This window comes from Trachurus japonicus, chromosome 15, assembly GCF_045865225.1.
Source record: "Trachurus japonicus isolate A0001 chromosome 15, Traja_1.0".
NCBI lineage: Eukaryota > Metazoa > Chordata > Actinopteri > Carangiformes > Carangidae > Trachurus > Trachurus japonicus.
In genome coordinates, this window is record NC_140921.1 from 8,039,414 (window position 1) to 8,053,189 (window position 13,776).

The 13,776-nt window shown below is 39.8% G+C and overlaps 1 protein-coding gene across 1 annotated transcript; it reads left to right on the forward strand.

Moving 5' to 3' along the window:
- The first annotated feature begins 610 nt into the window (after positions 1-610).
- On the forward strand, positions 611-13,455 carry LOC146973138 (dual specificity protein phosphatase 19-like). Its single transcript, XM_085799414.1, has 5 exons — positions 611-824; positions 1,436-1,721; positions 6,093-6,139; positions 8,657-8,809; positions 12,981-13,455. Exons 2-5 carry the CDS (start codon positions 1,481-1,483, stop codon positions 13,161-13,163), a joined length of 624 nt encoding a protein of 207 aa, XP_085655540.1. The 5' UTR covers positions 611-824; positions 1,436-1,480; the 3' UTR covers positions 13,164-13,455.
- The last annotated feature ends 321 nt before the right edge of the window (positions 13,456-13,776 follow it).

Below are 13,776 nucleotides of genomic sequence, written 5' to 3' on the forward strand. Positions count from 1 at the left end.
AGTATAAAAAACACAAACTTTTATACATTAAAAGCTAATTTAAATAGATGAGTTTTGAGCATGGTCTTTCTTATCAAGCAATATACAGTAATATATCAGATTCAAATTTGGATGTCTAATAATATCCTAACTTACTTAGACAATGTCTTACTAGGGGTCAAAGGCCAAGGAGAAGAGGTGCGGGTTTTAAGAAGACATTTAGGCAGAGACGAGGCCTGTCTGACGTGTTGAGGCAGATCGTTCCATACTTTTGGAGCTGCAACAGCGAAGACCTACAGTATTAGTCTATACACCACCTATTTACAGTATTAGAGCAACGAGTCTCCCATTCTCCATCTTGTAGCCACCCAGGCTTGAAGATGGGGCCAAATGTCAAAATCAAATTTTAAGATTTGAATGTTTCAGTTCAGTTTGTGCTCATTTGTTGTAGGCTAAGGTTGGTTAATACTAGGTCAAACAAATACAATAAAACACCATAAACGTACGGTAACGCCATTAATATGAATCATTGTTAGAAGAACTGCATTTTGATAAGTTTGTTCAGATTCTTACAGTAAACACTCATATTTACGATTTTACTCCCAGTCCATGAACGCGTCACGTCGTTGACGCAGCTTCCGACTCCGCTCAGCTGTCGGGTCAGTGTTGAAGCTTTTTATCGCCGCTGCAGTAGATTGTGTCTGTGTTTCTCTCACACATGTCGACCCAGCGGCAGTAATGTTTGATTTATTGTGTTGTTTTATTCGGTTAAAGCACCGACGATCTTAAAAACTGTTTCCTGGATTTTATACTTGAGCGCAGATCTTTTTTTTTTTTTAGACGAGGTGGGTGTGCACGAGGCAGGGAAACTAACGATCAGCCATTATCAGCTGTCGAGGATGTACTCAGATACTCAAGAGTGAAAGTAGTAACTATACCACAGTGTAGAAGTAATCTGCTGCAAGTAAAAGTGGTGAATTCAGAATTTCACTTGTCCATACAAACGCATTAAAATAAACATAGCCTACAGTTAAATTAATGAAATGAACCATCGTGGAATGAAATTAATTATGTTATAATTTGCACATCACTTAAATCATGCAGCTAAAGTAAAGTTGGAGCTCATGCAACTACTTTATATGGGCCACACAATCAACTTGCTTGTTGTAGTAACTTGACTCTGCAATGGAGCTGGTAACTAATGTAAGAAGGCGAATGTAGTGTAGTAGTAATTAAAAGTACAATGTTGACCTCTGTGGGTGTGGATTACAGGAACACATGAGTACAAATACCTTTAGAAAAAAAGAGGTATCTGTTATTGAACATCTTAATGGTCACTTTCAATTCAAGATTGAACTCTTACACACAAAAATATAAGTTAACTTACTAACTTATACTAAGCAAATCCTCCTGGCTGGTTATAATAAGCCTTTCTAACCTCATGCTCATGTTTCAGTTTATTTCAGCTCAGCTCTGCTGCACCACCCCCGCTGACTAAAAGATGCATTCGCTGGCTCAGGAGATCCAGGGATTCTCCAAAAACCGTCTGAAGAAACAGTGCACACATGTGACCACGGTGATGGGCAAGAAGCTGCTGGAGAGGAGGAGCGACGGAGGAGAGGGAGAGGTGGTGGAGGTGGTGGAGGAGGTGGAAGAGCTGGAGGAGGGACGTGGATGTGGATTTGTAGAAGATAAAAGTCTGGACCTTCAAGTTGGAGTCGTCAGACCCTTCCTGCTACTTGGTAAATATTTCTACTACCACTACTGACGGTACATAAGTGTACTAATGCAGCCCTTACTTTAATTATTGGCACTATTGATATTATTATTGCTGCTACTGTTTATATATAATAATTTTTATTAGAGTGTGATTATCTGCGGCACTGCGACCGAATCACCCCCGTGCTGATATACAGTACAACAGCACTCCCTCTCGTGTGATATTGCTTAAATATTAACTACTACAAGACCAATTTACAACACCATTATATTTAACATTTTCCTTCTACACACAATCATCAACATCAATCAATCAGTTAAACTGTATTTATATAGCATCTTTCAAAGCAAATGCCGTTTAGAGTGCTTTACATTTTGATTGAAAAACAAGAAGAATGACGTTGAGACTAATGCATGAAGATTAAACACATCAATAAAATATAGCAATAGTAAAATATGAAAACACAATAAAATATGATAAAATATAAAAAACAATAAAAATGTAATAAAATGGAGGATAGAAATGTAGAACAAAATATAAAAACACTCAAAAGAAAGATAACAATAAGAGAGAAGAAAGTAATAAAATAGAAGACTGTAAAACTGTTGAATAGAATAAAATAACTATGAGATTATAACATAAAAGCCAGACTAAAGACATTGACATAGACTTTTCCCATTTTGGATGCAAGTTGCAGGTACTGTTGCAGCTATAAGTTAGTGCTCATCTCTGTAACGTGTCCCCAAAAGTCCATAATCAGTTTAAAGTGTTTTTTTTAAAACAAAAAGCAAAAAAGAATGAGAATATTAGGTATTATTATATATATTAGGTGTATTACAATCTTTTTGAGCTACTGAATTTACTCACTTTGTTTCCAAAAGAAAAGAGAATAATCACACGAACACTGGTCAATTCAAAGTGAAGCATGACAATGCATTAAAAACTGAACAATAAGATGTGATTCAAAAAGCATTTACAAAGCAATGAAACACATTTGAATGAATAAAAATTAAAAATATTTTCCCAATAATGAATAAATTGATGTGTGGCGCAGCAGGACGGCATCACCTGACACCCACACACACATGTCAGCGTGTGTCCGTCCTGCTGAAGTGTCCTTGGGCCTTGACATTCAACCCCCCCCTCCTCCACCACCTCTGGGATGCTGTTCTCTTCTGTAGCGAACGCTGAAGCTTTGACCTCACTGCTGGAGAGAATCAAAGGGAGAGTTTCTCAGCAGAGATCAATGAAATATTACATCTGTTCGGCTCGGCAGAGGTGACTGGTTTCCATACGCCACCTCACTCCTGCTGCACCAGCTCATCAATCTCTGGGACGGCGCTCCACCTTTTACCTTCAGGTCCCTTCAACAACATCCATGGTGACATCAGCCAGTAATGACACGGTGGCGCAGGATCAGCTCTTTGCAGTAAAGCACCTCGTTCTGACAGTCTGCAACGTTATAGGGACACTTAATGTGTGTTTTTTATTTTTTTCTTCTCCTTTTGTCCGAACCCATTTCAGGCAATCATTCAAGTTGGCAAGCAGCATTTTGTCTGATGCTGTTGTCACAGTTGTCATATCATGTATATGACAACTGTGAGAGTGGAGTCAGTAGGAACACACTGTGATTTCAATATCTCCTCTTGTATTTATAGCATAATATTATGAAATTCTGACATGCACATAAATATGACAAGTGTTGATTAACTCTCAGGGCGAACATCACAATTTAATGCAAACCATCGCAGCAGGATTGCGAAACTTAATAACTTTACTCAGGTAGGCATATTGTTTCTGTCAGTGTGGATTACATCAACAAACAATACAAATACATAAAAAATGAGGTAGCCTATCTGTTGAGTAAACTTGTTTAGCATCTTAAAGCCTGTCCACACGAATACGCAGCTTCACCCAAAACGATCTCCGTAAACACGGCATCGTTTCCAGAAATGTTCATCATTTCAGAAAAGATCCGTTTTGGGCGTCTAAAGCGGCCATGTTTGTTAGCTAAACATACGCTGCATCCGGTTGGCAATGTTTCCCGGTCCGCTCACTCTCATTGGCTGTTGCGGGCGCTGTCATCGGAGGTAGTCCGGTCGGGAATCGTTACGGCTTCGACTCGCTTGTTTTTCAATGAGCCTCAAGTTATTGAGTGAATCAACGGACCAGACCCATCCTTAATGCTAAGCTAGGCTAAGCTATGCTAACTATCTTCCGTCTGTAACTTCATATCGTTGGTACAGCAGTGGTCTTTCTTATTTTCTCAGCTTTTTAGCTTTGTGATAAACTGAATTTGACTTTTCTTCAAAAAGAAAAGAGTCTTTAGACAATAATCAAAGAAAAACAACAAGTGCACTTAAATTAACCCATAATGTAATCCATAAACAGTTTGTATTGATAATCTATCGAGTTTCCTTAACCTGATGTGAAAATGACTAAATATTAATTAATTAGTAATTAATTAGTATTTGTAACCCACAGAAAAAAGAATGCAATCACAGCACTAAAGACCTTTTAATATATAGTCCGTCGCCTTATTAAAAGCTTTTGAAATCACTGAGCCATTAACAACGACCTGGAAATTTATAGTTGGATTTCTAATTATAGAATTTTAAATCATATTTTTAGAAACATTCGTGATTTGAAAAAGACACATCTCCTCTTGTGTAACTGAAAATTTGGTCCCATGTCTCACTTATATTTGAAAAAAGCAAAAACCCTGGTGTTCTTGCGTCATTTCACAGATGTGTCACTTTAAATCTTCTCCTTCGACACTGATGAGGCCTGTGTGTGTGTGATGTGTGTGTGTGTGTGTGCGAGTGTGTGTGCCGGCGCTGGCTTATTTCCAAAGACGCTCTCTATCCTTTGGATTTAGATTTACGTCTCAAACCCCATGAATCTGGCATTATGAGAGAGTGGCTTTGGCGAAAGCAAAGAGTGCATATTTCCTCTGTTTTTTGAAGTGCAGAGAGCTGCTGCAGAGTATCCACAGTGGAGATCTGGAGGAAGCCCCACGACCACGATGCTGCTTCCTGCCCATATGTCTCTCTCTCTCTCTTTCTTTTTTTTATGTAATTATCCAGCTCCTGCTCTCTCTTTAATGCTGCCACTGGAGTTTCTTTGACAAATTGAAAGAGACTGTTGCTCATTCTGTTTTAACTGTCTCCTTCAATGATTATCTGCTCCTCTTCTCCACCGACTTGCTGCGGTCCTCTCACTTTTATTTCCTCCATTAGTCTTTGACCCTCTGCATTAGTCATTCAAACTCTCACTGTTGTTGTCAGGGTTTTTTTTTTTCAAGATGCCTTTTCTCCCCTCTTTTCATGAACATCATAAGATGCCTACTCTGCAGCTGTAGATAATACTGGATGTTTATTTCAGCAGTTTTTTTTAAAGCCACCGTACAAATCATTTGATTCCTCTTTCTGCTTTCTCTCTGTGGCTTTAAGCCATTTTCCTGTTGGTTTCCTCTGATTGATATCTTCCCCTTTTGTTGGTGTTGCAGTGGTTCAGAGCATTTTCCAACTAAGTGATATAGGTGTTGCTGAAATCATGTGGATTTTTGCTTTTCAGCTGCTGAAGTTTCACACCAGTGAACTGACTATTTTATGTTTTTGGTCACCTTTAGTACCGGTATATAGTGAGAGGCAGAGGTGGTACTGACTGTTTGATCACCCTCTGTATTTACAGTGTGTTGGGATCAGACACTGCTGGTTTATATCATTAAGAATAAGTCTGCAACTAAGGAGTGTTTTCATTAACATTGGAGAGTTAATTTTCTTTTTTTTTTTAGAAGCATCTTCTTCAATGTTTAGTTAATGAAACGTCAGAAAAAACTAATAGCGGACACACTTTTCCCAGAGCCCAGGGTGAGAGAGTGAAATGATATAAAACACATTTAAAAACACACCAGGTAAATGAAACAGCTCTACAATAAAATAAAATGAAATAAAAAATAATTGCACAATAAATCAAATCTATGTGATTATCAGAGCTGGGATGAGTTCAAAGTCAAGTCTCGTCAGTCGACCTTGAGGGAACATGTGCCTTTAAAAGGTCAATATAAGATGGTGCTCACCCATTATGAGCTATAAAACTAAAGTTATATTCTTATATACTTATAAAACAACAAACAAACAGAGCAAATCCACTCAAACCTAAAAAAAAAACACTATTCACTGCTGTTTTCGTTGTTAACAGCATCTTAACAAAACCAACACTACTATGCATGAATGAAGTTCTATAGTATAGCAGTTTTATAGACTTTAAGTGGTAAATTTTCCTTCTCTCATGCAAAAGAAGCTGTTTTTTAAATAGTAATATTTTGTCAGAGCAGAGGCCAGATGCCCCCGTGTCTCCTCTTCTCATCGAGCCGTCTCTGTCTTTGCAGCTTCTCAGGATGCAGCCCACGACATTGACACCCTGCAGAGATATAAGGTCAGTACAGAGGGATCAATAGCGCGCGCATGCCCTTGCCTCGCTGCGATTCGCATGTGCGGTGACATGAGATCAGAGGCGGCGGCTGCGTAGGTGTGTGTGTGGTTGTATGTGTGTGTGTGTGTGTCTTCCTGCGGGTGGTTTTCAGCAACAACCCGACCCAAACGGCCTGGAGGAGCTTCATGACTCATGCAGTGACAGTTTAGCTCAGTAGAGGGAGTAAATGATTACAGTAAGTCTCAGTGCTGCTTCACCACATCACAGAGATGTGACTACTGCTGCTGCTGCTGCTCCTCGCTCTCCTCTCTCTCTCTGCAGTGGCTGCGGCTCCCAGGCACCGGCATATTGCTGCCTGTGCAGTCTCCAGGATGATGAATTGGAGAGATTACAAATACCTTCACTTCCTGTTTCTGGGACGGGACTGTGACTGCCTAATAACCGAACCCCGGCAGAAGTTTTCAGGGAGGTTGTTAAAGCTCAGGAGATTTGACAGCAGGCCCAGAGGACACTTTATTAAAAAAAAAAACCTTGCTCCTGCTGTAGTAAAACATTTACACAGATTTTTACAGCTTCACACTGCATTTTCCATAACAGTTAAAGGTTTATTTTGCGACTGAAGACATTTACTTGCACAGCTCTGAGGTCTTATCTTAGATGATTCTCATATCATCCGTGTTTCTGATCGTCTATCGGCAGCAGTGATAGTTTCTGAGTTTTGACTCTTCCGCACGTTGAACACATCAAATACACACATTTCTGTGTCGACTGATTGACTTACCACCACCACAAGAGTTGAGGGATAAACCCAGTTTGGTTTCCGGCTGTCTGAACTCCACTGCTGCTGCTGCTGCATTTGCCACTCGGCTGGATTTAGCGTCTCCATCTAATCTTTAGTAATGGATGAAAAGATCAACTACAAAAAAAAAAGGAAAAACATCATCTGCAATGCGGAAGTCAAGTCAAGACAGACACTTTTTTTTCCTTTTTTTTTAAGAAGGATTTTTTGCAACCAGGACTGGTGCATCCTGTCTTCTTATTTCTTATTTTTTTATTGCAATAAATCTTTAATAACAGCTCATAAATAGCCAATATAGTTTTTTTTAAAGGTGCGTTCATTTCCTAAAACAGCCTGGAGTTTTTAAAGAGGAACTATGCAGGATTTTTACCTTATCTATGCTACATTGTCACCTTAATTAACCAGCTTCAGACTGACTGATTGTGATGGTTAAAGGGATAGTTCAACATTTTTGGCAAATTGGCCCATTGCCATAATCCCTATAGTCATAGCAGTAGGTTTGTTACCTTTAGTTGTCGGTGCAAGCTGTTTTTAGAACGGCGGAGCAGAGCCACGAGCTGTTCAGAGCTACGCTACGGAGGCTATTGGGATTTCTTGGTTTCCCTCATCAAACTCATCAATCCAACAACTCCAAAACGCTCTGGTGGACAAGTTGTGACCTGCACATTCACCACGCTATGAGATAGTAGCGGAACGTTAAGAGATGGAGTTGTTTTAGAGGTAAATACAGAGACTGCTTGATGAAAAACTGTCCCTGAAGGCAACGCGCATCAGCGGTTTTGCATGAATTTCCCTCTAAAACAACTCTGTCTGGTAACGTTGTGTTATTATCTCATAGCGTGGTGAATGTGCAGGTCACAACTTGTCCACCAGAGCGTTTTGGAGTTGTTGGATTGTGTATTTGATGAGTTTGATGAGGGAAACCAAGAAATCCCATTAGCCTCCGTAGCGTAGCACTGAGCAGCTCGCGTCTCCGCTCCGCCGTTCTAAAAACAGCTTGCACCGACAATTAAAGGTAACGAACCTACTGCTATGACTATAGGGATTATGGCAATGGGCCAATTTGCAATGGGCCAATTGTTTCGTTGAAAACAATTGCACATGGAGGAGAGGAAGGTTAGAGACACAAAGGAGGAGAGACCAGACTTGAAGAGTTCGTCTTTAAGTAAAGTTTCCACAAACGTCAGTTAATCATGCATTTATTTGGGTCTATTTTTCAGTGGCGGGCTATTTCACCTGATAGGAGACATGTCACCTAGTGCAACAGTGTGGTCGTACCTACTGGTTCATTGTGGGTTTAGCATCAGTTCACACAGGCAGGACACAGAGCAGAGCAGAGAGGAGCCGGCCCTCTGAGGTAAAGCTAAATTTAAGTGAGAGTAGACAGATACTGCATAATGAATCCGAGCCATCTGTCTTCTTTCCCGTTTTCTCTCCTTCTCCCTCTCTCTCTCTCTCTCTTCATCTTTCTTGCCTGTCAACCTCCCTCCCTTTTTTTTCTCCTCCTCTCACTCTCACTCTATCTTTCTGTTCTCGCTCTCACATTCAGGTTGTGTCATGTCATCGATACGTCTCACAGACAGACAGAGAGACAGTGCGTCTCTCCTCTCTCAGCCTTTAAAACAAGTCAATTCCCAGGGGTCATCAGCTCAAGGAGTTTCATGTCTCAACCTCCCCCTCTTCAACCCTCACCCCCCCTTCCCACTTTGTCTATCTGTCAGGTGTCTCATGTGCTGAACGTGGCCTATGGAGTCGATAACCTGTTCCCAGATCAGCTGGTGTACAAGACGCTGCAGATCCTGGATCTCCCAGAAACCGACATCACTTCATATCTCGGGGAATGCGGCTCCTTCATAGATCAGGCCAGAGAGCAGGTACACACACACACACACACACACACACACACACACACACTGACAGCTGACAGGCGTGTAGGAAACATTAATGTGGTGGGAAACAGTCTTGTACAAGCAGAGTCTTGGATCTCAAAGTTTACTTACCACTTTACTACATTTTTAAACGTAAAAGTTGAACATTTCGGGGAAAAGTGCTTATTTGCTCTCTCGGTTGTTTGATATATTCTTTTCATTGTCTGCAATAATAATAATAATGTTACAATTTTCTACCTAACTGCTATGATTTTGATTTTTTAAAATCTATTTATGTATTTGTTGTTGCTTGTATTATTTCTTGTCTGTCATTTCTTGTTCATAACTATTATAAATTAACATAAATATAAACATAAACGCATCAGTATGAAGTCTCCGTCAGTATCTAAGTTAGCAGGCAGCAGGTTCAGTTGTTCGACTAATTGTTGTTTTTACACTTGACAAACAAATGAGACACAATTTATTGAGTGGTTTTTGTTGCCTTTGGAGAAAGAGCCATGCTTAATGTTTGTAGGGTCTTTTAAGGTAAACGAAGGTGAACAGCTGATTGACTGTGCTGCTTCATATTTACCGTACAGACATTAGAGTTATTGATCTTGTCATCTAAAGTCTGAGAAAGATAGAGAATGAATGGGTTTCCCAAAACTGTAAACTTTTACAGCCTTTTACATCAACATTGTCAATATTATCAGCTTGAACTTCCACATTGAAAGCCACTGTCTTATGTGTCTATGTTGTACATATTTGGATTATCATACATAATTCGGATTAATACATTTGATAATTGTTCCTTTAAAAGTTTTTTAATGTTGTGATTTGCTATAGTAGATATGATTTAAACAGTGTATTTTATATCTATATATGATTGTTATATGTTTTCAAAATCTGAATTTTCCCGGTAACTAGTAAATACACAGTACAGCATGTTCCTCTGAGCTGTAGCGCAGTGTGAATATAAACTATCATCCATCTGATTTATCTTAAGTTAAGTACAAATTTTCTCCAAATTCGACTTTAGTAAATGCACTTTGTCGTTTCCCATCCTGAGAGATGCAGCAGACACATGAATACAAGACACAAACCCACAATAGAGCGTTGTGGTGTTTTTTTCTTTTTACCCGGTAAAAAATGCATCAAATCTATTTAAACATTTCTGGAACTACTTTCTCTCTCCGGAGGCTCCCGCAGCCTGAAAATGCCTCCTTTTATATCTGCCGGGTAATTTAACATGTCAGTGTGCTCACACAGCTATTCTGCTACCTGACTGTGATGCATTCACTCACATCCTAGCAGTCAGTTATCTGTAACTCAGCACAAAGGCGCAGGTAGGTGGTCAGAATACCTATTAAAAGACCACGCTGGGGTCATTTCATGTTGAAAGTCAAAATGTTCTTTGCTTACACTTTAGTTTTTTTCCCCTCACATGCTGAATGCAATACTTTTTTTTTAAAGAGATTATTTCCTGGCATTTCCTCCTCTATGTGTGTCTGTTTGTTTGTGTGTGTGTCTGGAGATTGACCGTAAGCAGAACATAATGTGATGTGAGCACTGATATGAAAACACTCAACTCGAGCGCAATGAAATAACAGCAAAACAAGAAACTCTGACAAAACCAAATTAAGTCTCCATGTTTGCTGTGATGGATTATCTAGCTCAGGCAATTTTCAGTCTGTAGAAGTTTTATGTTTTGTTGTTGTTTTTTCCCTACAAGAAGGAAAAACAAGAGCTGATATGTAACAGCGCCGAGCGCAGACGCCAGCACAAATATAGGAGAGCAAGCAGAGAAACCTCACTGATTGATAGGAGCTTATAAAAGACTGATATCATCCTGTGTGATTCATTTATATCTCATACATCTTGTAAAAGGGAAGCAGCCATAACATTTCAATTACAGCATCCAGAGCGCTGCCTGCATGTGTGTTCAACCAGTGTGAATCCTCTGCCCCCACAATGGCAAACTGATTGACATGTAAGAATCAAAAAAAGGAAAAAAAAGAAAAAAGAAAAGTGCTTACACTTTGATTTCAGCCCGAGAGCAGCCTGTTCGCTGTGATGGGTCGGCTCCGTGTTGAATAAAAAGAGACAAATGTGTCAATACGGCGAGCTTCAGCGTCGAGCCGTGGGCCCTGCGCCGCCTTGTCTAAAGATGTGGCTGGAATTTTAAAAGTTTATTTCCAGCCAGGCACTCTAGGCTGTAAAATAATTACATCAGCATTAATATTAATCGTATCACAAATTCTGACAAACGCACACGCACAAATGCACACGCAGACAGATGTATTCCTGCTCTACATGCTCGGTTTACTGTAATGCTGCTTTCAGGGATGTAGGGAAAATACAAAATAGTTTTTTTTACATGGTAAAAAAAACCAAAACCAAAAAAAGCAGTGATATGCTGAACTAATCAAAATATAATTGAAATCGCAATGTGCAATATCTACATTTTTTTGTATTATAAACATTGTTGTGCACTGTTGGCAGTGCTACAGAGACAAACAAACACACCATCTATATCATTATGGATATCATATTGTGATTATATGGGCAGATTGTGGTTTCATTATGAACGATCAGTTTTGCTTTTGATTGATTGATTGAGCGCTCAACACTGTTGTGACATATTTTACCATATTTTAAAAAAAAGCACCTCCTGCGATTTGATATTCCACAAAAATCACATGAAATGAAATTTGTTTAGGTAACACGTGTTTAAAATAATCACAACTTGATCATGTCAACCACACTCTTTTAAAAAAAAACGTTAGTGCCACTTGGCCTTGTGCACAATTTGATGTTCAGAAACGCTCTGAAAGTCAAGTTTACAAGGTCAATACTATAGAGCTGAAAAGAATTTTGTTGGTGGTTGTGGTCAAGAGCGGCACATTACAAGTCAAATAACAGGCTTCAAGTATTTCTCCTTCTGTAGAAAAGTAGTCTCTATGACTACTGTTCACAGCGAGGTCTGTGAAATATCCACAGTAACCATGGCATTGCTTCTGGCAGGGACTTTGTGAGCACAACAAAATGAAAATCCTTTTACCGCTGCTTTATTGAAGTGGCAGCAGAAATCTCAGCAGATAAAATTATACAACTGGGGATAGAAAAATGTTGGTTTTTTTTGTGCGTAATTACCCTTTTTAATCTGCCAAACACCTGCGTGATAAACAGACAAATCTGTTAGTTTGCTGTTTAGCTGATATCTGCTGGGTTAATTAAACAATGGTATTTAGAAAAGCGACGCTGCATGGGAACAGTATTTCTTGCCTGACTATTTGAACATGTGGGAGTCGTAATTAAAGACCATGAATTTCAGACTTCGACCTGTTCTCTTTTTATGAAATGTCACATTCATGTCACTTCATTTAAACTGTAATTATGAGCAGCAGTGTGGGAGAAACGTTCATGTCAGGTTCCGACTTTTAACTCTCAATTGTTAGTTCTGACACCAACAATATGCTGAAAGACGGGGTGCCTAAATGGCTCCATACAGTATTAAGGTAGACGTTTCTATTAAAGCGGTATAAAAGAAGACGTTTCTATTAAAGCTCCATAAGGTATAAAGGTAGATGTTTGTATTAAACCTCCTTCAAAATTGAGGTACATTTTTGTGTTAAAGCTCCATACGGTATAAAGGTAGATGTTTGTATTAAAGCTCCATACAGTATAAAGGTAGATGTTTGTGTTAAAGCTCCATATAGTATAAAGGTAGATGTCCATGTGTAGTGTGATTATAAAGCAGCTCTAGGTTCTATATTAATACTGTGAAAGTATCAAAGCCTCAGTCCACAGAGAAATGGACACAGCCCGTATTCAGAAACTGAGCCTTAAAAGCAGCCGTCAGGACTTCCTGTCACTTTGTGATGTCACAACAAAGCAGTCACACTAAGCCCCGCCCCCTCACCACCTGGACAACACCATCCATCCAGCAACTTGCAGGATTTGGTTTCTCTGAGTGTTTTATTCTGAAATCTTTTTTGCGGATCACTCAGAAAACAGTCAGCCAATCAGAAGAGAGGCTCAGAGCCTACTCTCTTCTGATTGGCTGACACCAACCTGTTGCTACTAGAGCTCCAGAGACACATAACCCAACAAAAGCAGCTGATTTAGGTTCTTTATCTGCTGTAGCTAAAAGGTCGCTCTCTTCCTCTCCCCACAGGGTGGCGTGGTGCTCGTCCACTGTAACGCCGGCGTGTCACGCTCCTCCTCCATCGTGATTGGCTACCTGATGTTGAGGGAGGGGCTGTCATTCGATGACGTGTACAGCCAGGTGAAGGCGGCGAGGCCCTCGACTCGGCCCAACCCGGGCTTCTACCAGCAACTACAGAGCTACAAACCATAAGGGACTATACAAATCCAATTTTCAGCTTAAAAGCGCAGCCTTAAAGGAGCCTAACACCCAGATCTGAGTGTCCTGCCAAACGCTGCAGCGCCTCAGGCTGGATTTCTGTCCTATATAAAATATTTTTTCTTAAATTGTCTCTCATGGTCTCAGATTGTCATGTGGATGTTACGTCCATGAACATGAGGATGAAAATAATGGACTTCTAGAGTTGGAAATATTTGGATTTCTTCACATTTTTCATATGAAACAACATTGGAACTTTAATTTATTTATTGCCAATAAAGACTTTGTGCCAAATGTCAACAAATGTGTTGAGGGTGTTATTTTTAATCTCCTGTATCAGAAAAAACAAGAGTCTTTCACACATTAGCTCTTAAGAAACTGATTTCCAATTAGATTTTGTTCATTTTTTGGGGGGGGGGCGCTTATTTTCTTTGCAGTATAGATTGTTTTCTAATTTAAGACGCGCCAGTGTTCCCGGGGTTCACACTCGCTTTCTGTCTCAACTGCACACAAACAGCGCGGCACAATCAATTATAATGATTGTCCCTCACTGCTGCATTGTCTCTATCAATTTCACAACTTTGCAAAGTTGATGCGATAACCCGGC

Bases quoted from the DNA above. Each gene is read 5' to 3' on its own strand.
- LOC146973138 (XM_085799414.1), top strand. From the start codon at position 1,481: ATGCATTCGCTGGCTCAGGAGATCCAGGGATTCTCCAAAAACCGTCTG. The intron at 1,722-6,092 runs GTAAATATTTCT...CTGTCTTTGCAG, and splicing joins CAGACCCTTCCTGCTACTTG to CTTCTCAGGATGCAGCCCAC. The intron at 6,140-8,656 runs GTCAGTACAGAG...TCTATCTGTCAG, and splicing joins ACACCCTGCAGAGATATAAG to GTGTCTCATGTGCTGAACGT.